The sequence below is a fragment of the Ceratotherium simum genome, chromosome 22 (assembly GCF_057802395.1).
Source record: "Ceratotherium simum simum isolate JZ-2026a chromosome 22, ASM5780239v1, whole genome shotgun sequence".
In the NCBI taxonomy this organism is placed as follows: Eukaryota; Metazoa; Chordata; class Mammalia; order Perissodactyla; family Rhinocerotidae; genus Ceratotherium; species Ceratotherium simum.
This window is the reverse complement of record NC_141921.1, coordinates 4,619,243-4,647,001: the sequence shown is the minus strand read 5'-3', so window position 1 is coordinate 4,647,001 and position 27,759 is coordinate 4,619,243. Positions and strand designations below refer to the sequence as shown.

The 27,759-nt window shown below is 55.1% G+C and overlaps 1 protein-coding gene across 1 annotated transcript; it reads right to left on the bottom strand.

The window, feature by feature from the left end:
• Positions 1-2,005: 2,005 nt before the first annotated feature.
• On the bottom strand, positions 2,006-23,243 carry TTC22 (tetratricopeptide repeat domain 22). Its single transcript, XM_004438603.3, has 7 exons — positions 22,647-23,243; positions 9,924-9,979; positions 9,601-9,716; positions 8,790-8,908; positions 7,288-7,449; positions 4,367-4,519; positions 2,006-3,870 (listed from the first exon to the last, which is right to left on the bottom strand). Exons 1-7 carry the CDS (start codon positions 23,211-23,213, stop codon positions 3,340-3,342), a joined length of 1,704 nt encoding a protein of 567 aa, XP_004438660.1. The 5' UTR covers positions 23,214-23,243; the 3' UTR covers positions 2,006-3,339.
• Positions 23,244-27,759: the final 4,516 nt, after the last annotated feature.

The following is a 27,759-nucleotide window of genomic DNA, read 5'->3' as shown; positions in this document are numbered from 1 at the left end:
TAAATGTCATTATCCTCCCTTTCCTTAAACAAGAAAAAAAGTTAACAGCCTGAGAAAAGGAGATATTTCACTTCATTTGGCATCTGGCCACCATCATCCACGCAGGGTGCTGCTCCCTTGGGGCCTGATTAGGGATGGGGAGAAGCCCTGTACTGTTCAGCTTTCAGCTGCTAGCACCCCGCTCTGTGCAGGCTCTAGGCTGGGCGCCGGCAGCAGGAGGTCAGGTCGAGCTCAGCTTGGCGGCTGGTGGAGTAGCCAGCTGCCCTCTGAACAACTCAAACACTGTAACAGGTGCCACAGCAGAAAGAGAGAATGGGGGCCAGAGGAAAAGGACTTGCTCAAAGTCATGCTGCTTATTAGGGTCTGTTCTGTGTGGCCCCAAAAGGTGAACTTGAATTAGGAGATAGACAGTACAGAAAAGAAGATTTCAAGTCAATAGAAGGACAAATGCAGAAGACTTAGACATGGTGAAAAACGGATTGATTCCTTCAATAGGTAGTGAGCTGCCTGTCTTCCAGAGGCAGGCAAGCGGTTTAGATGCTCCTTTCAGAACACTCACTGTTGAGAGGAGTTCAGATCTAGATGTACAGGCTGGAAGAGGTGATGACCAACCTGAGGTTCTTTCCAACCTGAGAGTCTAAAAATCTATAACTGAAAAATCTCACCCGTTTTCACGAACTTTAACATGCCTTGCTCACACTGACTAAAGAAGAGTTTCTAGCTGTCTGACATTGGCCGCTAGACGCAGTAGAAGGAGCGGACAGGCGGCACAAGGTGGGATTCACCTTCATCACTTGGATTATGGGTCATGGAGGCTTTGACTCTGCGGGCTCCCTAAGGAACTCCTGCTGCCTCAGCTGTGTGACAGGCAGTGGTCCTCCCAGCCGCCCAGTGGGCGGGGGTGTTCTGCAGGGCTCAGAGCTATAACTAAATAAAGATCACCCACCCACTAGCCTCCCCCAACCAGCTAGAACCACAGTCCCAGGGGACTGCCCAGCCTGGCCCTTGCAGTGGTTTGCTGAAGGGGGGCGGCCAAGGGCCAGGTCACGAGCCCCAGGGGCAGCTATCCTCTCCTCCCCACTGCTGGGAGGCCACTAATACGGGATGCGTGTGACTGGTGTGGAGGGGTAGGGGGAGCCAGCCCTGCCAGCTGAAACCTTTGCTAGCTTCCCACTGGTATTCCAGAGTCCCCACTGTGGCCCACAGGGCCCCTATAACCTGCCCTGTGTCATCTAGCCTGTGAGCTCCTGGAAGGCAAAGGTAGGGTCTGTTTTGTTCTCCACGGTAGCCCAGGGCACGGCACTGTGCTTGGCTCTCGGCCAGTGCTCAGTCAGCATCTGCTGAGTGACTGAATGGAAAGCCTGTGGCCCTCCTGCACTTGACAGAAGTAAACTTAGCAGAGGCGGCAGCCCCGAAGGGGCAGAGAACGCAGGCCTGCGAGTCTGGAAGTGGGGTTTGAGTATCCCTCATCAATTCATTGCTTAACCTTGGTCCCGTCCTGCTCTCTCGCCTCAGTTTCCCAATCTGGGCCCCAGTTTCCCAATTGCAGAATCGGGGAATTGGCCTAAGAGGAGATGGAAGATGGAAAGAAAGCCCAGGCTTCCTGGTTGAGCTCTAGGCCTCCAACGTCCTTCGGCTGTAGACCTGGCCCCACTTCAGCCCTCATGGACCTGGTGATGGAGTCACGTGTTTGTTACTGAGGTAGCCACGTCACTGCTGAGTTACTAACAGGCAAATTTGCTTTTTAAGTTGAGACAGTCATGGGTGGAGAAGTGGACAGGGCTGTGTGTGCTGCCTGCTGTTGAGTCACCTCCACTCTGCTGCAATGGAGAAAGGAAGGAGGGAGAGAAGTCATGACCCAAAGTGATGAGCCATGGTGAGCCATGAGGTGGAATTCAGGGGCCTTAGGGTGGCCTCACCGCCCAGATTTCACAGGTACCTGGAATGTCACCATTAATGTTAGAGCATTATCCCAATGGATATCAGAGTGCCCCATGTGACAGGTGATACACAAACCCTTAAAGCAAAAAAAATTAATGCTTCAGTGTTAATCAGTTTATTAGTATTTTTACAAACCTGAAAAGTGCTAGAAGTAAGTCTGAGTACAGGGGTGGAGAGGCTAGGAAGTATGACTTTGGGCAAGCCCCTTCTCTTCTAGGGCTCTCAATCTTGCCATCTGTGCAATGAGAGGATGGCAGTGTGTGACCTCTGAGGACTGCACTTCTCAGTCTGTTCTCCATCTGTCGCTGGAGACATGAGAAGCAGTGCAGGGCTGCTGGCCTGTCCCTGGTACAGTCTGAGGATCAGGGAGATGAGCAAAGCAGTGAGTATAAGTCTTTAAAGAAAGGGGAAAATGCAAAATAAATCACAAACCATCATAGGCGTCTTGCCATTGCAGTTACGTCCAACCAGCATTCCTGGAGTCTGGCAAGAACTTAATCTGGAATTTTAGATTAAGTTAGCTCTTGTAGGTGGGGCCACAAGAATCCAGCTTGGCCAGTCTAAGATTTGGCAGCAGAGTCTAAGCCTTTGACAATAAAATTCCACATCTAAGATTCTGTGACTACGATTCCAACAGTGTAAAATTCCAAGATTTTCTTCACTCTCTTGTAGAAGGTTCAAGATTGGGCACAGGTGGTACTTCTTCATGGGTGGGGCCCGTAGGTTCCCCCAAGAACAGGGAAGTCAAGCAGAGGTTCTCTTGATGGCTTTATTTCAGGGAGTATCCGGGCCTTCCAGACCAAGCTGACCAAGGATGAGGCCTGCTGGAAGACTGCTAGACGGGTGGAAAGAGCCCTGAGCACAGGCGTAGACTCCGCCGGCCCCTTACCCGCTCACTGTGCAGATTTCTTTGCCCTCTGCTCTAGCCCCGGCTTTCCTGGCTGCAGGACCCAAGACCCACTCCGGCCAACTTAAGTCAACAGGGCTTTATTACGAGAACAGAGTGTGGCTCACGGGAATGCAAGGACAGGCGGTCAGGCCTCAGGGGCTGCGCACGGGGACTAGAAAGCCTCCCAAATGGAGGCGATTATCTTCTGTTTCTCTTTGGAGACTCTCGGCCATCTCATTTTTTCTGCATATTTGCACAATTCTGTCCCTCATTTGGCAGCTTCCCCGTGGCCTCTCGAGTCTGGCCCCAGCCTCCCCTGCTCTCCTTAACCAAGCCTTTCTGCCTGGCGGGCACGTCTAACTGCGCTGGCGCCTCCACGCCCCGCTTGCGGTTCCCGACAGAGGATCTAATTGGCCCCGCTCCACCGCCAGCCTATGGCAGGGCGGGTCCATTTCCAGCGCCCCGACCTGGTCCAGTCAGCTGTGGACGGGGCGGGGCCTCGACGTCCCTCAGACGGAGCAGGCGCGCCGTCCCCGCGGCGCGCCCACGCGCTCGCGCTCCATGGTCTCGAAGAGCAGGCGCACCAGCGCCGGGCGCCCCTGGGCCACCAAGGCCCGGGCCAGCCCCAGCACCTCGGCTGTGTGGCCGCGCCACACGCGCTGCAGCTCCTGGCGCAGGCGCGCCGGCGGGTACTTGCCCTGGGCGCGGCGCAGCCACGCGTCCACCTCGCGGCCCAGCTCGCCGTCGCTGAGCTGCGCCTGGCTCCACTGCGCCAGCAGCGCCTCGAGCAGGCAGCCGAAGCCCTCGGTGTGGCTGGAGCCCGCGTCGTCCAGCTCCACGGCGCGCTTGAAGCAGGCCGCCGCGTTGGCCTCCTCGCCCTTGATGCGCAGGCACTTGCCGCGCAGCAACTGCAGCTCGGGCAGCGTGGCGCCCAGCTCCGACTCGCCGGCCTTGGCCAGGAAGACCAGCGCCTGGTTGAGCGCCGCCTCGTCCACCGCCAGCAGCTCCTGCACCGCGTCCACGCCCATGTAGTAGTAGACCTGGGAGGGCGGGGGGCGGCAGGGTGAGCCTCTCTCCCCTGTCCCGCTCGTTCCGTTCCCACACTTGCTTTTTAAAAAATTCCATTCATTCGTTCCCACCCTCCCTCCTTCAACAATTATTCATCGCAAATTTTGGTGCCATGCCCCTGGGAAAGGAGAGACAGGACTCCGAGTCCACTTCCGACCCCACCGTTCTTGGCCACGTAATCTTGAGCGAGGCAATCTCTGGGCCTCAGTTTTCTCATGTAAAATTATGATACTGTCACCTCTTGGTAATCATTTCCTGTGCACAGAAGGCACTCCTGAAAAAGGATGATGGTCCATACTGATGAGTTTAGAGCTAGATCATGCGATCATGGATCATCTCATTTCATCCTCACCATGGCTGTAGGAGGTGGGTACTGTTATCACACAGAGGGCTGCCCTGTATTCCTCATACCCAGGCCTGGCCGGGCAGAGTAAGCCATTGGCTACCCAAGCCAAGAGACTGCCTTACCTGGCCGATGTCCAGGTAGGTCCTGAGGCCTGGGCACACCTTGACTACTTCCTCGAGGTCGGCCTTGGCGCAGGCCAGGTGGTTCCTGTCAGGCATGCCCCCGAGCCCCATCTTGCCTCGCTCCAGGTCGTGCAGGTAGGCTCTGATGTGGATCTGCCCAGAGAGTCAGCTCAGGGAAGAGACTCCAAGCAACGACCCCTGCCCTCCTTTCTGCCCTAAATGAAGCCAGCCTTTTTCTTAGCAGCAACTCAGGGAGGTTCTGTGGTACAGCAGAAAGGCCCTGAGACAGGGACCTGAGAGTCCTAGGTCTGAGTCCTGTGCCAACCTTGGCTCCCCTTTCTGCCTTAGTTTCCCTGTTGTACAATGAGGGAGTTAGATGAAGTAAGAGCCCCTCTTTCATTCACTTATTCATTCAACAAATATGTGTTGAGTGCCCACCATATGCCAGGCCCTGTGCTAGGTACTGGGGGTGCAGGGGTGACAAGACAGATGAGGTCCCTGACCTGGTGGAAATGAACATTCTAGTAGGGAGACGTCATAAACAACAAGTCAACAGCACCATTTCAAGTAGTGTTAAGTGCTATGAAACATAATCAGGGGGACGGGATAGAGGAGCCTGGGGGAGGGGCTGTTCTAGATGGGACGGCAGCACCTGTTTTGAGAGTCTGTGTAAGTAAGCAGTTGGGGAAGAATGGCAGGTGGCCCCAATTTACAAGCATCAAATCACAAATAATTCCAGCCTCTTGCTTTCATCCCCACGTCCTCCTGTTTCCCCACACCTGGATCATTTAGAAAATCCAGAGGTTCAGGAGGGGTGGGGGAGGGGTGAGGAGGAGGAAGTAAGAAAAAGAGGGTCATTGTTGTTGAGAGTATTAATACTTTATAACCATTGGGGGGCTCTGGTTCTAAGATAGCATCATGAAGTGGGGGAGGGGGGTGGGCAGCTCTGGCTTTGGAGCCAGTGGGACTTGGCTGAATCCAGCCCCTCCCCCCTCATTAGCACATGAGCTGGGGGAGGTTTCAACCTCCGTGAGCCTCATTTTCCACATACAAAAAATTAGTACACTAATATCTTCCTTGGAGAGTTACCATGACGATTAGGAGAACATATTCTCACCAGGACCTAGCATATGGTAGGTGCTCAGTTCGTTCATTCGTTCAGCAGATACTCCTCAGGAGCCTGCTGTACCAGGGGCTGTGCCAGGCACTGAGGATGCAGTGGAGAGCAAAGCGACGAGACCCCTGCCCTCGTGGAGCTTGTGTTGTAGTGTCGGGAGAGACAATAAACATGATAAATAGGGAGTGGTAAGGGCTAAGAAGAAAAAGTAACCAAGCAAGGAGGACGTGCGATGTTGGCGAGAGGTTGGCATTTTCAGTGCCATGGTGCTAGAAGCTGCCTGTTCATCTAGACCTTCCAGAGGTGAGGGAGGAAGCCAATCAGATAGCTACCTGGGAGAAGAGCGTCCTGGGCAGATTCCTGAGGCAAGATGTGCCTCAGGAACAGCGGAGACCAGTGTGGCTGGGAGGAAGGGAGCTGAGCCAGGGGTGGGCAGAGGGAGGTGGCTGGAGGGAATGGGCCAGGTGGGGCCTCCTGGGTCACAGCAGGACCGACTGAGGCTTTCACACGGATAACGTGAGTTCCCTTCCCTCTGTTCCGTCCTCCTCCTCTCCCCTCTGCATCCTGGTGCTAGGCTGGTCATCTGAGTCCTAAGTGTGACCTGTGCAGCTACAGGGAGGCAGGAGCATAAGACACAAGACATAAGATGATGGGGTGAGGAGAGGAAGGGTTGGGGTTCCACTGACTGAAGGCAGAACCCTGGGGGAGTTCGCTGCCTCTCGCCTTATTTGTAGAATGACACACGAGCAGCCTCTCTCACAGGATCCTGTGAGCAGTAAATCAGACCACGAACGTGAAAGTGCTGGGTGAAATGCAGAGTGTTACAGGATGTTTTGTTATTCACTATCATGATTAATGTCATTACTATTGATAACAACCACATCAACTACAATGAAAGAATTTCCTGCCTAGAACCTGCTGACAAAATGATCATGTCATCGAGACCAAGACCAGGGGAACAGATTGGCCATCATGTCCTGTGAAAGGTTGTGAAGGAGGGGGGTGGTGGTTAGCCTGTTTAGTCTGGAGCAAGGAAGATGGAGAGCCCAGGTCTCTGTCCCCAAGCAGAGGGCAGATCTGGGACCAGTGGGGGAACCCAGAGGGAGGCAGCCCTCAGCTACATTTGTGACTTGCAGAGCTGAAGGACGCTGTGGACACCTGAAGAGATAGGGAGTCAGTTAAAAGTCACCTAATATAACACACTGTGAGCTCTCACTATGGGCTGAGGGCTGCGTCCTACACATAGACTCTCATTTAACTCTCGTAGCAACTCAGTGAGGTAGGTACCATTGTCTGCAGTCTATAGACGAAGAAACTGAGGCTCAGGGTTTGGGCAAGACCATCTTGTCTGCGGCCCCACAGCACGTAAGTGGTGATGTGGGACTTGAACGGAGGCCAGGGCTCCAACTCTGCCTCAGACCCCTCTCACATACCCTAACTGCCCTTCATGAGCACCTCCCATGCTCCAGGCCTGGTGTCTCAGCTGCTACTTCACTTAGTCTCCTGACACCCTTTTAAGATAGTATTATCATCCAGATCTTCCAGATCTGGGGACGGAGGTTTGGAGGGGTAAGTGGCTTGCCCCAAGTCCCACAGGGATAAGTGGAGAGTCAGATTTCAGCCCTGGTAGGTCTGACTATCGCTAGGTCATTGTAGAAGGGATGCTGCTGCGGGTGGGAGGCTCCTTCCTTCTTTCACTCAACAACCTTACAGAACACAATCTGTGTGCATGAAGGCGCCATGGCCTTTGGCCCCTGGTCCTGTCCTCTGATTCCCGATGGCAGGACGGGTGGAGCTGACTCACCTTGGCCCTTGTGCAGTACGCCTGCCAGTTGAGCTCCGGATCTCGTAGGACATCCAGGGCCATGTTGCAGGTGCCAATGGCCATATCCTGCTTTCCTAGGAAGTGGAAGATTTTGGCCAGGCGATTCAGGATGGAGGCTTGGCCTTTGGCAATCTCGATGGCCTGGGTAAGGGAGGAGGGTAAGAGCAAACCATTGGTCTAGTTGTTTGCCAGAACTGGCTGCATGGTGCCTAACCTACAGGAACCCCGTCTCTGATAGAGCCATGTCCCCACAATGCTCTTATTCCCCACCTCCACCTGCCAGTAAGTTCAGTCATATCATGGAGCCCAACACTCCAGGTACAACTCACTGGCACTCAACTCCCGAGAGCCCAACTTACTGCCATGCTCCCTGCCACGTTCATGGGTCATGTCCAGTGAATCCCTCCAGAACCTGGGCAGACCCCTCCTCCTCAGACACATCCAGTGAGTGTTCCCCCATTCCCCTGGGGCAGGTGGGAGGAGGGGCCAGAACCCGCTTCCACCTCTCTGGTACTTACACAGTGCAGTGTTTCTGTCTGAGCCACAGCACTCACCCCCTATACTGTTACGGATGCTGCCTGTCCTGGGTTTGTTGCTGCCTCTGAGATGGTGACCTCCTGCAGGGCAGGGGCCCCGTGTCTGTTCACCTCTGTGCCCCAGCACAGAGTAGGTGCTTGAGGAGAGGTGAAGGAGGTGCGTTTGTTAAATTGGACCCAACTCTCAGAACGCTCATGAAGCAGTGTTTATGCTCTGCTGTGTCCTGAGAGCTCTCATCAAGACATTGCTCATTAATCTACCCACCAGCAAACATGCAGGGTGAGCCTCGCGCACGGCCCTGTGCGGAATGCACAGGGGAATGAATATCACGGGGCCCCGGCCTCCAGGAATGACTCAGAACTGAGCCAAGTGTGGATACTGCCACATAAGTGAGGTGCCAAGAATAAGGCTTGAAGAATACTTTACAATGAACAGTTTTGTCTGATAACCTCCTTTGAGTCTCTCAATAACCTAGAAGGTAGACAGATCACATAATTAACAGATGAGGAGGCTCAGAGAGGGAAGTGACTTGCCTTATGGTCATACAGCCTGTGGGCAGAGCTGGCATTGAGACCCCAGGTAAACCCACCTTCTTTCTCCTAGGCCGCTGGGGCTGGGAAGGGACAGTGAGAACCAAGGCCTGAAGGGGACAAGCCTGAGCGTATGTCTGGGAAATGGTGACTAGCTTAGAAGACGAGGCTGGAGAAATGTGCTTGGGCCAGACTGGGCATGGGAGGGTCTGGTTCTTAGGCAAAGAGGACGGATGACAAGGAGCACTTTTGTTTTGAATGGAGAGGGGATGGAGAGAAAGATCTGGAAAGGGCACTTCCCCAGTGGACCACAGCGTAGGGGATGGAGGAGGGGGATGAGCAGCTTCCAGGAGAGGAGGCTGGGCCTTCAGGCTCCGGCCCAGTTGGAGAGTGGGTGTGGCTGGGGGCACGTACCTTGCCAAAGCAGTCCAGGGGGTCGGTCCCCGAGTACCCGCAGTCATGGATGCCCATGGGCGTGGTAGAGAAGGTGTCCTTCCTCTCCAGCAGCATCCCAAGGTAGCACCAGCCCAGAGCTGGGGGTGAAGCATGGGAGAGGGGTCTTCAGGAAGCAGGGCAGGGGAGAGAGGGAGGGGAGCCACGAGGAGGGAGGGTGGCAGCTCCACTCATGGTGTCAGCCCCCAGGAAGACGGGGAGGGCCAGTGGCATGAAATCACTGAGGGCCACCCAGGGACCGAGAGAAACAAAGGTGGGGAGAGGGGACATGTGAGTGAATGGGTGGACACATTTCAGCACTTGTTCTGTGTTTACTCTGTCACTCAGAGGACCTCACCGAAGGGGCAGAGCTCTCTGCTGACTCCACTCCCAGCAGCTCTGGAGCTCTAGCCCCTGTCTTGGCCATGTGGCCCTGTGAAAATAGGACTCAACTCCTCTTCAGCAGAGCCTTCATCCGCCAACCATAAGATGGGGATAAGAGGCTGAAAGAGGGGAGAACTGTCTCTTACCCTCTAGGCCATGGGACACACACCTGGATACATGCAATTGTGGTGATTTGCAATTGGCGTATTCACCTGTGCAGGGTGTGTGAGCTCCTCGAGATGAACAAATGAATATATGGGACAGAAGGTGTGGGGGAGAGAGAAACGGGGTCCAAAAAAGGGAGACGGTGCTAGAGCTGGGGACAATGACAAAGAGAGGCAGTGCTAGTGACAGGTGCAGGGGAAACCAGGCAGAGGCTGCTCTCCTGCCCTTCCCCGCGGGCGCCTACCTTGGTGGTGGGGGTCCGAGGACTTGAGGACTTGCCGGAGCAGGGCCAGCGTGCGGTTGAAGGCGGGCAGCCTCTTTTGCTCCTCGCTGCCCAGCTCGAGGAAGATGCCATCTAGCCTGTGGCCAAGAAGGGGATGCAGCTGGTTGGCACCCCCCCATCCCGCGCAGCGTGCTATGAGTCATCCCCTGGCCACTGGCAGGGAGGGGAACTTGGGGAGCCCTTGCCTCGGAGATGGTCTCAGCCACCTCTCGGTCCCAAGGGTTCCAGACCACACCTCTCCCTCTGTCCCTCCCCACCGTCCCGTCCCCACCCCCTAGCCTGACCTGATGAAGAGCGTTGCCATGGTGAAATACCAGCCCCTTTTCTCCTCCATCGGGATCTAGGGAAGCAGAGAAGGGCCGGTGCTGCTGTTATTGAGGTACTCAGGCCATTGTTCATAGACTCCCATGCTTTCTCTGAACCCCAAGAAGTAACAAGTACACCCTTGATCATAGTCCTGGTTCTGCCACAGGCTGGCTGGGTGACCTTGGGCAAGTCACTTCACTTCTCTGACCACAGAGGATTGGACGAGATAACCTGTATGAATGCCCCAAGTCAGGTGCCCATCACGGAGCTGGTGTGGGATGAATTTCTTCCCCTCCAGCTGGCTTCCCAAGCTAAGCTCCCCTCCCCCTGGAGCCCCACCTGGGCTCCGGATCTGCCCCCGCCCCGAGGCCCACACTCCACTGGCCACCGTCTCCCCTTTGGCACCGTCCCTCAGCTGCCACCTTCCTGAGAAAGCCCCTTTGGGCATGTTGAGTGAGTTCGGCTGCAGCCCAGGACCCCCCTGAACTGTTTTCCCATTGTTATTCTTGCCAGCCTTGCTGTGCATTTATACCGACTTGGGCACCAGATAAAATATTTATGCCGTTATTTATGGGAGTAGCTGCTCCTGCCTCGGGAAGGAATTTTAATGAAAACTAATAAAACCCCTAGTGCATATCAGAGCTCTGCTTCAGGCCCCAGCCCCGCCCTCCACGTTCATCTCCTGTGTTGATTTCCAGGCTCGATTTTGCACTCACCGCCCCTGCCCCCCACCGCGGCCTCCTCAGCTCAGGACCTCCATCATCCCCCTACCCCCACCCCAGCCAGGGTGAACCCATTTAGTCCAGCCGGCATTTCTGGGCATCTGTGCTGTGAGGCTCTGTTGTTGGGTGCAATGGGCATGTGGCACTGAATGGGACCTGCACCCTGCCCAGTGGGCTGACAACCTGGCTGGGGAAACAGATTCAGACATAAATAATAGGGCTCGACTGAGTGCCTGCCTGTGCCAGCATCCTGACACCCATCATCTCAATCTCACAGCAACCTATGGGGTAGGTGTCATCCCCATTTTACAGAGGAACACATTGAGGCTCAGAAAGGTAAAGTGACTTGCCTAAGATCACACAGCGTGTGAGTGTCAGAGCTGGGATTCAAACCCCCTTTGTTAGGCTCCAAAGCCCATGCTCCCCTCACCACACCAGGTTGCCAACAACTATAGTACAAGGCCAAGTTTGGTCAAGGCCATGAAAGGGATGCAGACACATGCAGCAGGATGGAGAGGCCACTCTCCGCCAGAAGACCCTGAGAAGGTCTCACCAAGGATGGGCTTTAAGGGGTGTCCTGAATAGCAGTGGTAATCCAGAGGGTGGATGAGGGACAAGGGCATTCCAGATGGAGGGCTCAGCATGGAGATGTGTGGGCAGCCTGGTGAGCGCGGAGCACGGTGTGTGTGAATGGGGCTGCGGCTGCTCTGGGGAGGCCTTGGATGAGCTTAGAGCGAGGAGGAGAGGAAGGGACTGCTGAGTCAGACCCCACTGAGTAGTGTGATGCCTGTCGGGGCAGGGTCTTGAACCTGGGCCTGAGCCAGACCACCGAGAGGAAGCCCCATGGGCTGTGGGAAGAGGCATCCTACACAGTCCAGGAGTATGCCCCAGGCGTCCAGAGGAGGACGAGCCGGAGCAGGGTTCTCAAGGCCAAAGAGGAGCCCCCAGTGGATACCATGAGAGAAGGCATCAGACGGAGGGGATATTGTGAGCAAAAGCGCAGAGATGAGTGAGCACGGTGTGCTGGGGGCTGCATGCAGCCTGAGTGGCTGGACCCCAGTTGTAAGGGATGGAGGACGAGCCAACAGGGGATGAACATCAGGAGGGACCCCTGAGTGCCGGGCTCAGGACCTGGGGCTCATGTGCAGGGCAGTGGGGAGTCATAGCAGAGATTAGAGCTGGGGAGTGCCAAGATGCATTGTGTTTTTACATTCACACCACCTTGGAGAGTAATCCTGTTACTTAGATGGGAATATGTGTATGGGGGCTTCAGCTGGGAACAGCGCTGTCTGGAGGGGAGAGTGGCAGGTCCCAAGGGTAAAAGAACAACTGCAAGAGCTCAGTGGGGACACTGGCCAAAGCAAAAGGCTGGGATGGGCTGCTGGGTAACCTCACCTGCTCTACCTACACAGCACCTGACACGTGGGAGGGGCCTCGGATTCATGGGACAACTTCTGTGGGCCAAGCCGGCCAAAGACTGGACATCAGGTCAGCGTGGAAAGACGGAAGGCACGTGTGCCTCGGGCTCCACGGCTGCTAGTAGGTGTGATCTCCTGATCTCTGGCCCCATGTACACTTTTAGGCCCGGAGTGCATGCTCCGTAGACGTTTGCTCCCTTCTCCTTGTTGGGGTTAGCACTGAGTGGGGTTAGGGGTATCCAGGAGGCTGCTCTGTCCACTGCGACCTATTTCAGTTTCTTGTGGGGCAATGAGGTCTCAGGCCCTGGAGTCCAGAGGCATCCTGCTCACCCCCTCCCTGCCCCACTGTGGTGCTCCTAGGGCCTCAGATCCCCTGTGGGGTCCCCGGTGCTGGAGAGTAAGGTGGTGTCCTCAAGGTTCTCCCTGGGTCATAGCCACTCTCTTGTTGGTATTCAGACTGCAAGAAATTAAATTATGTGCCCAAACCACACAGTTAGTGCATGACAGCTGGGATGTAAGCTCATGCCTTCACAGTCCTGCCCCAAGTCTGTCCCAATACTCAGTTATCTTGATCAATCTCCTTATTATATCTCTGAGGATACTGAAACTACAGAGGTGAAGCAACTTACCCATGTTCACACACTAGTTAGTAGCAGGGCTTAAAACCCAGTGGTTTCCCACCACTCTGATATTCTTTTTTTTTTGTGGGGGAGGAAGATTAGCCCTGAGCTAACATCTGCTGCCAATCCTCCTTTTTGCTGAGGAAGATTGGCCCTGGGCTAACATCCGTGCGTATATTCCTCTACTTTGTATGTGGGACGCCTGCCACAGCATGGCTTGATAAATGGTGTGTATGTCCTTGCCCGGGATCTGAACCTGTGAACCCCGGGCCACTGCAGTGGAATGCTCAAACTTAACAACTAAGCCACCAGCCGGCCCCTCTGATAGTCTTAGGTGATTCAAGAGCCTGGTTATGGTTTGCACCAAGCAAGCGATAGTGCCACTTGGTGGCAGTATGCTTGAATTGCAGGGGCAACTCCTAAGAGGTAACTCTCCTCCTTCCCCTTCCACTTGAACACTAAAATGGATTTTCAGATAAGTAGCTAGCTGTGTGACATCTGTATGACAAATCCCAAACATAGTCCCTCTTCAGATCCCGCTTAAGAGTGACATTTGCAGGAGGGCTTATGGTTGCAGAGATGGAATGGAGTTGATGGTATAGAGACAGCTCTGGTCGGAGGCCTTGCTGTGCCTCAGCGTTAATCCTTCATCCAGTGATGAAGGTGGTGGAGGTCACTCACTTTGCTGTGCAGTTCTGGCCCTAAAGTGGGCTGTTTCTTTAAAAATCCTTCAGGTTGTAACTGAAGCAGCAGCTGAAGCTGTTACCAGGGGCAACCTGGCGAGCCACAGTGCGTTAAATTAAATTAAACAGGCCTCTGATGGCCCCTCCCCTCTGGAGAAGGGAGGGCTCTTTCACTCTCTCCCGGAGAAGAAAGTTGCTGTGAAACCTCTTATGGCTGCAAGGAATTCGCTTCTAGACTTGATGGCTCCCAGAGGCTCGTTTGGAGCAGCCTGGGAGGGGCTGAAAGGACTCCACCAGAGGAGGAATGTTGGCTGAGGGCCTGCCCCACGCGGGCTCCGGGCAGGACGCCCACCCTTTCTCTCGCTTAATCCTCCTCAGGACCCCATGAGCGGGGCTTCCGAGGTCTGCGAGAGGGGGCTGGCCAGCACGTGAGTCAGCCCAGGCTTCAAGCTGGGGGGTCTCAAATTAGGCTGCGGCTCCGTGCAGATCTGCGGGAGGGGACGGGGCGAGACCCAGGCACCAGCGCTGACCCCAGAGTGAAATCCTAAGAGCCCGGGACTTGCTGAAGGGGGGAGTGAAGCACGGGCCTCAGGCAAGGGTCTTCACTATTATTTCCTCATGTTAGAGATGGGGAAACCGAGGCTCGAAGAGGCAGACTTGCCTACTCAGCCTGCTAGTTCAGGACAGGTGTCTCTGACTCCAAGGTCACCTTCTTCCCACAACGCCCTGCTGCAGGTACTCACACCCGCTGTACCCCTTGCTCCACAGCGCTTGCCATTTACAGAGTGCACCCACACAGTCCACGTGGCCCTCAGAGCACCCTGTGTGGAGTGTAAAGGGGGTTATCATTACCCCCTTAGTACAGACAGGAAAACTGAGGGGAGATGATGTCCTCAAAGTCACACGGCTCGTGTGAGAGCCTGGACTGGACCCGGAAGTGGTAGTAAATTTCACGGAGTACTTGCCATGCGCCAGGCACACAGTTTGCCTATGTTAACCCATTTGACCCTCTCCGGGGTTACCTAGGAGGGAGGGACTATGATTGTCCCGATTTTGCAGATGAAGCATCTGTGGCTCAAGCAGGACAGCTGGAAGGGAGCAGAGCTGGGGGCCCAGCAGCTGAGCTCCAAAGACCCTGCCCCTCACTACCCTACACAGTGGTTCTCAAACTGTGGTCCCCAGACCAGTAGCATCAGCATCACCTGGGAATTGGATAGAAATGCAAATTCTTGACTCTGAATCAGAAACTGTGGGGGTGGGGCCCAGCAACCTGTGTTTTAACAGGCCCCCTGCTGATGCTGAAGTTGGAGAAGCCCAGCACTAGGCTCCCGCTGTGCCGCACGCAGAGAGCTGAGGGAACACAGGCTGGCCCGTGGGTGTCTTTTTAAATGAGCAAAAGGATCAGACATTGTGATCCTCAGGGAAGCCTGGAGACCCAAGCTTGTACAGCTGGGTGGGTCAGCGACAAAGGTGGGTGGTCTGGCAGAAGGAGCAGAGAACAGTAAGATGAGGATAAGCCATTACAGGGTAGGTTTGTGTTGGCTCGGCAAGTACGAGGATGGACCCTAGCCATTCCATTTACTTCAAAAGGTGCCCCCAGAAAGAAGGAAATGTTGGGGGGCTTGGCTATTTTAAAGGATGTCAATAGAAGATCTTTGAATATTCCACTGGTTTATGAATCTCTATGCATCTGAATAGGCTACACAGAGACCTTGTTGGTTCTTAAAGAAAATATTTGCTTTGCAGTTTGAACTTTGTCCGTGATGACGCTGTATGCTACATTTCCTGAGAGATGAATCCGTTCCTGAGAGCTGACTAATTCTCTTTCAGGGGAGGAGGAATGAGGAGGAGGAAAGAGAAGGAACATTTCTCGAGCATCGACTCTCCATCAGGCAGTGTAGGGCATCGTGGCACTAAACCCTCACAGCAGCCTGAAAAGGTGTAATGCATCCTCCTCCTTCTACGGAGGAGGAAACAGAGGCTAAGAAAAAAGCCACCAGCCTAGCCCCGCAGCCCAGGGCGGAAGCACCAGGATTCAAGTTCAGATCTGCCTCCCGCCAACGCCCCTGTTCTTTCCACCTCATCATGCCGACCCCGTGCGGGCTGACGCTGCAGAAACAAAAGTCACAAGGCAGCAGGCCTCAGGAATATGCTCTTCCTGCACAACTGGAATGTCCTCTGTGATGACACAGAGCATCATCCCTGCTCTGCACCCCGAGCCCTGCTTCCACCCAGCCTGGCCAGGCCCTGCCACCTGTGGGGCAGGCACAGAGGGGCCAGGGCAGGGGTCTCTCCCTCCCACCCAGATCCTGCCTCTGTGGGGTGGGGAGTAAACAGAGGGATGATATTGGAGGCCCACCCCTGCCTCGACCTCCCTGGGGATCCTGGAAAGGCTGCTGGCCCAGCCTGGGCCTCAGCTTCTGCATCTACAAACGAGGATGAGCCCACGAGGCCTGCCTGTGTCACAGGCGTGTTGGCAGGGATGGTCAATGCCACTGGGTGGAGGGGATTTGGGGGGATGGGTGCAATGTCATGGAAGTAAGTCACCCATGTGTCCCTGTCCTGGGTGCCCTGGACAGTTCTGCATGGATCTTAAGCTTTGAGCAGATTGACTGCAGCTCCCCGCTGCACCCCCTCTCTGGTCCTAGGTCTCATGCAGATGCAGGGTCTGGGGGTCACCTTTGCTTTGCCCCGGTTCCCCAAACTTGAGGCACTGCGTTGAGCCACTTCTCTATTCCACTGTCCCTAGAGAAAAAGGGCCATCTCCTGTCTAGGCCTGGGTCCAAAACCCACCTCCAGCACGGGTCGGGCTGGGTGGGTCTGAGAAGTCTCCTGCCCTCTGTAGGAATAACGGTGCTGTCTCAATCTTCTCAGCTCCTCCCAGGGGTCCATGCTGTGTGCGCCCTTAACATGCTTGATCTTTTCTCCTGTTAAAGAGGCAGTTGGGCCAGATGATGCTAAAGGCGGCTTTGGCTCTGGGGTCCTGTATCAAAGAGGAGGGAAGACCGAGTTCCCAGACTTGCTAGGTAAGCAGGGAGAGAAGCCAGCAGCAAACGCAGGAGGCGCTGATATACAAGTGTGTGTGGTACCAAGGCCATCAGAAAGCCGGGGCCAGGAAAGCTGTCCCTCAGCCTGGGCTTTATGTCTGAGAGACCTGAGTTCAGTTTCTGCCAGCCATTCATGACTGTGTGCCCACAGGCAAGTCACTATACCTCTCTGAGCCTCAGTTTGCTCATCTGTAGAATGGGGTTAATACCAGTTCTGCTTTCCCAGCGTTTCTGTGAGGATCAAGTGAGATAATCTATGAGAAGCACACAAGTGCATGATACTGAGTGCACCATCTAGCATCATCCATCTCCTTTTCTGGCTGAACCAAATCAAACCACTCAGATTTGTGCATGCACCAGGGACCCTGGGGTCGCTGACCAGCGTGCCCTTCGGCCCTTCCTGCCAGGTCCCCACCCTGCTAGGTGTGGCGAATGATTGGAATGTCCACACCTTTGTTTGTGAGGCTGTCTGCCCGGCCTGCCAGCACCTCCTCCCTCCCCGCCTGCCCCAGCTGGCTGGGTGAAATCTAGATGGCCCATGGTACACTGGTCACCCTGGGCAAGCCACTTCCCTCCGAGCCTGTCCTGTCCCTGGTGCCATGGGGAGTCACAGTACCCAACTGGCAGTGTGTCTGTGAGGGTGAATAAAAATCAGATGACTAATGAGCGGAAAGTGCTGAGCTCAGGGCCTGGGCAGGCTGGGACCAGAGGACCCACCGTGGTGGGGGTTCCTGGTACCCCCCAGGGCTTGCCCGGGCTGTGAGCCCGGGCGTAGGACCTGCATGTGTGCACGTGTGCAAGTGGACCTGTGTGTATGCATGTGTGTATTAAGCCACCAATATTCTGGGAAAAGGAAAGAAACTCAAATAACTAGGTTAGCTTGGGACAGGGATTTTTTTTTCAGAGATATATAGGTTCAAGTTATCTTATTTTTTAAAAATAATAGGGATTTTAAGACTTAAAATCTAGGTATTCAACTAAATTAAGTTTAATAACAGTTACAAACTCCTTTTGAGTGTCCAGTGCTGGACACTGGGTGGTGGTGGGGTTAGAAGAGGCCCAGGAGAGAGGGAGGAGGACAGAAATCACCAGGAGATAAGCCAGAGGCTTGTGAAAGGGCAGAGGGCGGGCAGGGAGCAGGGCTGGGCCCTAATGTGACTGGCACCTGCCTGGAGCCTTTCACGCTCTCCCTTCATCCTCACAGCAACCCTGGGGCATAGACGGTAGAACCCCATTTTGCAGATGAGGAAATGGAGGCTCAGAGAAGGGAAGTGTCCTGCCTGCAGCCACGTGTGCGGGAGGCAGAATTTTAACCTGGTCTGTCCAACCCCAAGGCATACGCTCCTAATACCCACTCAGCCTTGAGATTTGTCACATCTGAGAGTGTGTGTGTGTGGGTGTGAGTGTGTGTGTGGGGCGTGACGGGAGGAGGGGGAAGGACAGATATAGGCCATCTGCCGGGTGATATTTTTGTAACTTGAGAAAGGAAGACAGGAGGGAATGAAGAGCCGCGAAAGGGAGTTACCAAGGCTCACCCACTCACACGCACACTCTGCTTATTGTTGGATTAGGGGCTGAATTATTAACTTTTATCATGTTTTCTCTTGTAATTTAGTTGGCAGATGAGCGGCGTTCATTGGTTCTGCAGCTGCTCTTTATCCTTTGAGCCCCAGGGGCTCCTCCCGGCCTGGGACAGCCCCAGCCCCGTCAGCGTGGAAAAGCTCATGGAGCTGCAGCATGGGGAGGGTCAGACCCCCGGCTGTGCGACTGTGGGGGCGACCCGCTCAGTGGGGGCTCACAGCCGCTGCTCCGCTGTCCCACCCCTCCTCCCCCGGCCCCAACTCTGACTCCCTCTCTGCCCTCATCCTTCCCGCCCCCCCCCCCCCCCCGCAGTACACAGCAGCCCTCTCCCCACTCCTCTCTCTCAACAATTCTTCCACCGTAGATGGCCAGGAGGCGGCCCTTGAGGGGTCGCCCCTCCCCACCCCGCCAGCCATCTGCACTACACTCATCACACCCCCACTTCTCTGACCTCTCCTGAAAGAGCAAAGGCTCTGAAGTCAGGCAGACGAGTGGATTCAACTGCTACTTACTAGCTCTGTGACCTTGGGCAAGCGACTTAGCCCTGCTCTGCCTCAGTCCCCACATCTATAAAATGGGATCAGAGGGATCCTGTGAGGACTCTCTAAGACAAAGTCTGGAAGGTACCCAGAGAAGACGTTCGTGAATATTATCGTGGGAAGCTGTGTGTTGTACGAAGGAAGGCTTCAAGGGGGAGGTGACATTTGAGCCGGGTTTTGATGGACGGAGTTTGCTTTCTAGGCAGAGGGAATAGTACCTGCATAGGGAGGTAAGAAACAGCACAGCGTGTTTGGAGAAGTACAAGTGGTTTAGGACTGCTGGGCAGTAAGAGGGAATGTGGCTAAGGAGGAGGGCAGGACCCAAGTGGCAGAGACCACGTCAGTGGTTCTTCAGGGCCGTCCCTGTGAAGCTTCTGTCTGCCCTCCCTCAGGCCTCATCCCCAGCCGTCACTAAAGCCCTCAGGCTCTGCAAGCCCCCACTCCAGGACCTTTGCACTCTCCACACCCCTGCTGGGAGTGCCCTCAGCTCATTCCTGCCAGTCTACTCCTGCCTCTTCCAGAAGCTTCCCTTAGTCACCTGTGCTGAAAGGGAGTGTTCCTTTTCTGAATCTCACTCACTGCCACGCTATCTCCAGGACCTGGACTCGCCAGGTCAGTGCTGATTCCAACACCTGGTCCTGATGTCCCCAAAGTGCACTTCCATTGTCAGCCTCCGGGGGACTGTTTTCAGTTCAGAGTGTATGTTCTCTGGTGTACGGCACTCAGAGGGGACATCACATGGCACAGGCCGTGCAATGACTGCCTGTGACCTCAGCCAGTCGTAGGCACGTCTCTGACTTGCCCCTCTGGCTCCCGCTGCCAGAGGAGGGGCTCAGGCAAGACTAGTTAATGAAGCAACTGGTGTTTGGTCCTCCCTTTGTCCCCGGGCTCCTTAAAGGCAGAACTTCTTACAGACAGGGCTCACAGTAGGTGCTCAATAAATGTTAAGATGCTGAGCAGATGCCTCTCAGACATGCCCACAATGTACCAGTTTATGGGCACTCTCACCCCATGATTTGATTGGATAATCACAAGAAACTGAGGCAGAGATCACTATTGTTCAGTGTTTATGAAGCAGACACCGAGGCCAGAGAAGAAAAGTGACTTGTCCAAAGCCAAACAGCAAAAGAATAAAAGAGCCGAGTGCTGGGACCCAAGCCTTGGCTCTAACTATACGAAATCATCGCTGTCGTCTTGACTGAAGCTATTTCTGGAGCACCTACTCTGTGCTGGGTACTTTAGAAGCATGAGCTCTTCTAATCCTGAGGACAAAACGGGGGGCTCCAAATCCCCAACTTTCTTCTGGGATTTGGAGGATGCTGTGCAAACATGGGGAGCAGCCACCGGGCCAGGCCCAAGGATGCAGCCCAGAGCCTGGCGGCCACCTTCCACCCAGCCATCAGCTCCCCTCCTGGAGCACCGGGCAGGGCTGTGCCTGACACAGTCCTCTGGGCAGTCACTCACGGGGTGGGCGGCCCCCACTGCAGCTGGGCTGACCGGGGCAGGGAGGGAGGAGTGGGCCTCCATTCCCTCCCTACACCCGAACCTCTGACCCCCCTGCTCACTGCCTCCAGGAAGCTGTCCCCAGTAAGCGCCCCCGAGAGCAGGAAGGGACCTTGGAGACCATCCAGCCCCCCTCCCCACCCCCTCTCACAGATGGGGAAACCACAGCCCAGACAGGAGGAGGCCCACAGCAGGGCTCCCGGCTCCTGGCCCAGGGCTCTTTAGGTCCTGCTCTGCTGCCACAACCACACTGGATACACACAGTGCCGGCCATGCCTTCCACTGAGGGCAGTGGGCATTCGGAGCCTCAGCTCAGGCTTGAAAACAGGAGACCTGGGTCCCTGTTGACCCCATGCAACAGCCACAGCTACACCCAGTGTGGTCGCGGAGGCCGCTCTCCCAGGCCGGGAGAGGCAGGGGTCGCCTGTGATCCTGCGTCTCTGTGCAGGCTCCATTCTAGGTGTTGTTCACATATCAGCCCTTAGTTATGACATCAACCAAATGAGGACGTCCCTGTTTTACGGGGAGGAAGGACATTATGGTGCCCATTTTACAGAGAGGGAAATGGAAGCCCAGTGATGCTAAGGATGGACTGGAGGTGACAGAGCATGAGGGAGTTGGGATGTGGACCTGGACTGGCTGACTCAGAGTCAGCCGTCTCAACCTCTACCCTGCACTGCTCCTCTGAAGTCAAGTCCGTGCCCTCCACCCGCACTCCCTGAGGTCTTGACTCCTCATTTCCTCTTACGGAAGCCATAAGCTTTGGTGGAAAAGGCTCCAAGGGGGTGTGCAGAGGCTTTGTGAATGGGCTACCCATGTGCTATCTACCTGTGAAACCTTGTTGTTTAAATGGTTTAAACCATTTATAATCTAAACCGTTATAAAATGTCATCATTATCAGCTCAGCGTGGCCTGTGCTGTGCCTTCATGGCAAAGTCATGGTACCTCTCTGAGCTGTGGTTTCCTCCTCTATAACAGGAGAACAATGCCCTCTACATCATCCATCTGTCAGCCAATGCAGGTAGCCTTTGAGATGGCCAGTTATCTCCTGGAATTCGTGCCCTTGTGTAATCCCCTACCTTTGCACGTGGGCTAGACCTAGTGGCTTGCTTCTAATGAAAGAAAGCAGGAAAAGTGATGGGAGGTCCATGTGGCAAGGACCTGAGGGAGGCCTCTGGCCCACAGCCAGTGAGGAACCGAATCCTGCCAACAGCCATGTGAGTGAGCTCGGAAGCAGATCCTCCCCGAGCTGAGCAAGCCTTCAGATGAGACCACAGCCCAGAGGCACTCAGCCAAGCACGCCTAGATTCTGGACCCACAAAAACTCTGAGATAATAAATGCTTGTTGTTTTTAGCTGCTAAGTTCTGACGGGTGTTTGTTATGTGGCCAGAGGTAACCAATATGCCTAGTATTTGTCTGTTTAGTGCCAGGCCCCGTGCTGCACACACAGCAGCATATGTATCATTCAAGATACATTTATTGAGTGACACTGTGTGCCAGGCACTGTGCCAGGTATTGGGTTTACAGTGGAAAACCAGAGAGATGTTGTCCCCACTCTCAAAGACCTCAAGGTTGAGTTGGGGAGACAGACTTTAAACGGACAGTGTGAGCAGTGCTGTGGGAGCCCAGGGGAGGCACCTGACCAGCCTGGAGAAGTCAGTGGAGCCTTGCTAGGGGAGGGGATGTCTGAGACAAACCTAAGATTGAGCAGAACCTTCCAGGCAAAGGTAGAGCAAAGGGCACCTCAGAAAGAGGCTGAGAGAGTGGCAAGGTGGGCTGTAAGGAGACGTGGCCCCTGGGGGAACAAGGAGAAGGAGACAGTGGCAAAAGCCTGCCTGGAAGGGGGAGCATGGCAGAGGGAGGGCAGAAAGGAAGACCACAGAGGGTCTCAGATGCTCACCGGGAGCCTTGCACTTATCTGCCAGGACTGGGGAGTCACGGAGGGAGGGGGGTGTAGGCAGCTGAGGGACATGGCCAGCAAGATGGAGCAATGTGACCCTGGCAGCAGGGTGGAGGACAAGGCAGAAGGGCCAAACCGGAGGGCAGGAACCAAGGCAGGATGATGGCAACCACACTGGTCCAGGCAGGAAATGAGGCCGTGCTGGCGAAGGAGGCCAGAGAGGAGTGGACAGACCTTAGAGATGCGAGGAGGCAGAAGGGACAGGATTTGGAGTCTGAGTGGATGGGGATGGTGAGGGGAGAGAGGAGGTAAGAACGCTGCCAAGTTTCTGGCCGGATGTCAGGTTGTGCCTTTTACCTAGGTGGGTGCACACAGGGGCCTGGACAGGTACCTGCTGGGAGGAGTAAGGTGGGAGGGATGAGCTGCCGTGCTGAGTTTGCACGTTGCCAGAAAAGAAACCCAGGCAGGTGCCCCGCTAGGAAGCAGGTCCCCCTCCCAGCCCAGCAGAGAAAAGGTGCAAGCCTGGTCTAGGCCCCAAGAGGAGGATGCTGGAGAGCAGAGCGCACTGGAAAGGTATTCTGAAAGCCAAAGGGCCAGGATTTGGGGAGAGTCTGGGGTGCAGGGGCATCCCTGAAGACCTTAGGGGCTACGACCCCTGCCCTCCCATTCTGGGGAGCGGTCACCCACCTGCTGCGCGTAGCCCAGCGCCTTGTCGTAGAGCGCGATGCCGGCGGCCAGCACCCGCGCGCGCTCCTCGGGGCTGGCGCAGCCCACGTCGAAGCCGTGCGCGTAGCCCTGCTCCGCCAGGCAGCGCGCGGCGCGGAGCTGGGGGTCCTCTGCGGTCTCGGGGTCGGCTGGCAGACCCATGAGGCCGGCCAGCCGCCCGGCGCACGCCTCCTCCTCTTCCTCCTGCCCCAGCCGTCCGTACACGTGTGCCAGGTTGGCCCAGGCGTTGAGGTTGCCCGGGTCCTCACGGGCCACCTCGAGGAAGCGCTCGCGGGCCTCGTCCAGCTCCTCCAGGTAGAAGGCGAAGGCGCCCAGGAGGTGGCGCACGGCGGGGCGCTGCGGGGCGGCCGCCAGCTCGAGCTCCTGCCGCAGGCCGTCCCGCTGCAGCTTCAGATCCCGGGCGCGGAGCGAGGCCGGCGAGCGCGGCTCGAAGTTCAGCTGCATCTCCAGGTGGAAGTGGCCCGGGAGGTAGTCCAGGTCGTCGATGAGGGCGTCCAGGTCCTCGGCCGCGGCCTCCGGCTCCGCCATTGCTGCCCCGCTGCTCCCCGGGCCTCGCCGTTGCCCCGGAGGCTGCGGAGGGCAGTGGAGGGGGGCGCCCCAGAGCCAGCCCGGCGCAGGAGGCGAGGGTGAGCGCGCGGAGGCCCAGGGCGCGGCCACCTCCCGGTCCCAGTCCCAGGGCGCCTCCCGCCGGTGGGTGGGTCCGAGCGTCTGCTCGGGGAGCGCCCAGTGGGTGTTTCTGCTTTCGCTGCTCAGCGGCCTTTAGACTCCTGCATTGCACAACCAGGTGTGCCAGAAAAACAGGTGCATTGCCGAATGCGGGGTGCGCAAGCCCCGGTGCCTGGCAAAAGGCGTGTTTTTACTCTCTCTGCTCAGCAGAGGAAGAAACTGAGGCTCAAGGGAGGGAAAGGACTTGCCCAGGTCACAGAACTGGCCTGTGCCCAAGCAGGCCTGGAACCCAGTTTGCTGAACCCCAGTCAGGCCCTTCCTCCATGGGCACTGCTCCGCCCTCTCTGCGTGAGCTCGCTGACTGGGAGAGTCAGGACTGGCCCTTCCAGCTGCATACAGAAGCCACCCTCGCTCCCGCTGCTGTCCCATCCTCTCCACGCCTCCTCAGTGTTCTCCTCTGAACGGAGCCTACCACCTCTCTCCACCTTTCCTTAGCCATTATTTATCAGGCTTCCCCATCTGGGATTTCTCTGCCTCCTCTCTGCCCTGCGGTGGGCCCCCGTGGAAAGACTGTGGGGCTCCATCCCTAATAATGTATGCCCTTGAATGAGTCCCTTCATAATTTCATTCTTCATACTTTTCTCATCTGTGACACGAGGGTGACATTCCCTCCCCCAGGGGCAGGGTAGATATTGTGGATAAGCCTGGTTACTTACATCACTCCGGGTAACTGTCAGCTCCCACTCCTCCCACTTGGTTCCCACACCATCCTGCACTCCACCGGAGGCCTCATTTTCTTGTTCTTGTCAATCTGGGGGTCCCCTACCCTCTAGAAGGATGGGCTGTGCTCTCTGCTGCAGGGCTGCTGGCCCTCCAGGGCCTGGCTTTTGTAGCAGGCCTGCATTTCCCAGTCCCTCCTGCCCCTCGTTCCCCCTAGCCTGGGCTCCTGGGACCCTGCTGCTGTATCTTATCTTCTTGAAAAATAGACCAGCATTTTCCAAATAGAGCCAATTAGTAAACCTGGAAAAAATATTTGACTTGAGCAATAAAAAGGTAAATTAAAACAACATTCTGGTACTCTTTTTCACCTGTAATTTTAAACGTAAATTTTAATAATTTTTAATAAATAATTGTTACTATGAATTGCTAGTGATCATGAGATGAGACTTGGGCTCTGACCTGCTCGGGAGGATCAGGGATGGATTCCCAGAGTGTTTGGCTTTTTTTTTTCTTCTTTTTATTGTGGTAACATATACTTAACATAAAATTTATCATTTTAACCATTTCTAAGTGTACGGTTCAGTAGTGTTAAGTATATTCCCATTGTTGTGCAGCCATCACCACCATCCATCTCCAAAACTTTTTCATCTTCCCAAATGGAAACTCTGTATTCATTAAACAATACCCCCATTCTCTCTACCCTCCAGCCTCTGGTAACCACCATTCTACTTTTTGTCTTTATGAACTTAACTGCTTTAGGTACTTCATATGAGTGAAATAATACAATATTTGTCCTTCTGTGTCTGGCTTATTTCACTTAGCATAATGTTGTCAAGATTCATCCATGTTGTAACTTGTGTCAACATTTCCTTCCTTTTTAAGGCTGAATAATATTCCATTGTATGTAGATACCACATTTTGTTTGTCCATTCATCCATCAATGGACATTTGGGTTGTTTCCACCTTTTGGCTACCGGGAACAATGCTGCTATTAACATGGGTGTACAAATATCTCTTTGAGTCCCTGCTGTCGATTCTTTTAGGTATATATCCAGAAGTGGAATTGCTGGGTCATCTGGTAATTCTGTTTAATTTTTTGAAGAACTGCTATAACTGTTTTCCACAGGAGCTGCACCATTTTACATTCCCACCAACAATGCACAAAGGTGCCAGTTTTTCACATCTTCCCCCAACACCTGTTCTTTTCTGTTTTGTTTTGTTTTTATAATGACCATCCTAATGGGTGGGCTTGGCTTTTGATGTGACTCTGAGAAGATGAGTAGGAGTTGGATGGGGAGGGTAGGTCCTGGGTGCGTTTCAGCAGCAGGAGAGGCATATGAAAAGGCCAGAGGTTGGCAGTGCAGGGTGTGCCTAGAGCAGCCCCATGTGGCTGAAGCTTCCAGAGCATGGGGAAGAGACGGCAGGGGATGAGGATTGAAGGCAGCAGCCACAACCTTATCACAGAGGCCTGAATCCTGGCTGAGAAGCTTAACTTGACTCCATTGACACAACAGATGACTCCAGAGTCTGGATGGGTTAGAAACTCTTGCAGCCAGGGAGCTCCCAAACCTAGTTATGAGTCCCGTATCTGCTGGGTGACCCTACACCTCACTAGATGTGCCCAGGGCAAGTTACTCTCCCTGTCTGAGCCTTAGTTTCCTTTTCTGTACAGTGCGGGTGGGAGGAGTTGCAACAGTATGTACAAGGGAGAATGACTCCGTTGCTGTGATCAGTGAGTTGCTGTGATGGGCAGGCTTCGGGCTGACTAGGGCAGGCTGCCTTGCTGCAGACACCTGACTCATTGGGCCTGCTCTGGCCTGCCTGGCAGCCAAGACTCCCAGCCCAGTGGACCTTGGCCTATATCCCATGGTCACTCCTCCATAAGTCATAGAGCCAATGGGCTCAGGCTGGAGAGAAGAAGCAAGGCAGCCCCAGGCAGGCCTGGGCCAATCCGAGAACACTGGAGCAGACCCAGGGCTGGTTGTGGGGCCTCCCCAGGGCACAGGCCTTGGTATTGTTCACACCCACACTGCACTGGCACCTCAAAACAGCGGTTCCTCCTACATGTCATAAGTCCACGTCACAGACAAGGAAATTGAAGCTTGGCCAGGGTAGCCTGCCCAAGGCCCCAGCTAGGAGCAACAGGGCCAGGATTCAAATGTGAGTCTCTTTGAGGATTTATGCATTACTGGGAACTGAACTAGACTCATTTACCTGTTCCCTCGTCATTCAACAAGTACTGCCTGAGCATTTACTGTGGGCCAGGTACGGCCCCAGGAGAGAATGCGACAGTCTCCGCCTGGACCTTTCTGTAAGGTCCCTTTCTAAGGGCTGGGAACGACCTCTTACTGAGCTTCTGCTATGTGCCAGGAGCACACCTAAAGTAGCTCATTTAGTCCTCACAGCCATCTGGTGAGACAGAGATTATTAGCCTCATGTTACAGGCAAAAGAGTCGAGAATCAGAAAAGGAAGTGAATTGCCTGAGGTTGCACAGCTGGGGAGGGGCGGAGCCTGTCCTGGCGTGACCCAGGGTGTCTGTTCCCTGTGTGCTCCTGACGCCTGATGCCTCTGACCACCAGCTGGGCAGCGCAGGTGGAAGCTCTGCCAGCCCTGGCCATGTGCCTGCCCAGCCTGGGGCCTGAAAGTCCATTCATGGCTGTGCTGAGGGTCTGGACCTCCTATTTGAATGTTATAGTGGGATGTTAAAAGGGCTTTGGGTGGGGCCTGGAAGGAAACCCACTGTACTGTTAGGCCAACTCCACCCTGGGCTGGATGCAGGACCCCAGGAAAGTCCTGTTTCTCTCTGGCTTCAGTCTTGTCATCACCAAATGGAACGTGGCTCTTTGCCCTGCCTTAGTCTAAGGCCCTCGGGAGGATCAAAGGTGATCACGGGAGATGATATTAGACTATCTCGTAGCTGACCACAGGGCGCTGGTGGGGCATAAGGGAAGTGGAGGGAAGAGAGCTGACCATGCCCTGTTGGGGCACATACCCTTAACTCCTTTCTTTACCTAGCTAGCAGGTCATACACACACTTCAATGTTGAGTTTGGAATTTTCCTCTCCAGGAAGCCTTCCCTGACCTACCCCCCCACAAGCTGTGGCAGAGGCCTCCCTCTCTCATAGTCCTGGCCACAGTGTGTGGTCACTGTTTCCCCCACTAAACTCTTGGGGCAGAGACCACATCTGGGTCCCTGGCACCCTGCACAGAATCTGCCCAGAGCGGGTGTCAGGGGTCTGGGCACCATGAGCCCTGACTCCATCCCTGCAACCCTCCCTCCCTCTCTGCAGCCCTCCTCCTGCCCTCCATGCTCTGCCTCCCCTCGCCGGTTTGCCCTTTCTTCTCCTTCCCTCCCCAAAGTGGAGAAGGCACAGAGACGCCCTCTTTGGCCAAGTCGGGCGTCTCTGCGCACCTCAGTGTCCCACGCGCACCTCAGTGTCCCACGCGCACCTCAGTGTCCCACGAGCACATGGCGAACATTAAGAGCATTTCCTGAGCCTCGCTCTACCAGGCTCGGTGCCGGGGCCGGGCGCTGGGATAAAGCAGGAAATCAGAACAAGTTCCTCACAAATGACTCGAAACCCGACCAAATGGCATCCAGATTAACTACTGGGGGGCGGAGAAGGGGGCAATCAATCTGCAGGGCTCAGGGAAGGGTCTCTGACAAGGAGCGGTGAAAACGCGCAG

Coding starts and splice junctions, on each gene's coding strand:
- TTC22 (XM_004438603.3), bottom strand. CDS start 23,213: ATGGCGGAGCCGGAGGCCGCGGCCGAGGACCTGGACGCCCTCATCGAC. Junction 8,909..9,600: donor CTCGGACCCCCACCACCAAG/GTAGGCGCCCGC, acceptor CTTCACCCCCAG/CTCTGGGCTGGTGCTACCTT. Junction 3,871..4,366: donor CCTACCTGGACATCGGCCAG/GTAAGGCAGTCT, acceptor CCGCCCTCCCAG/GTCTACTACTACATGGGCGT.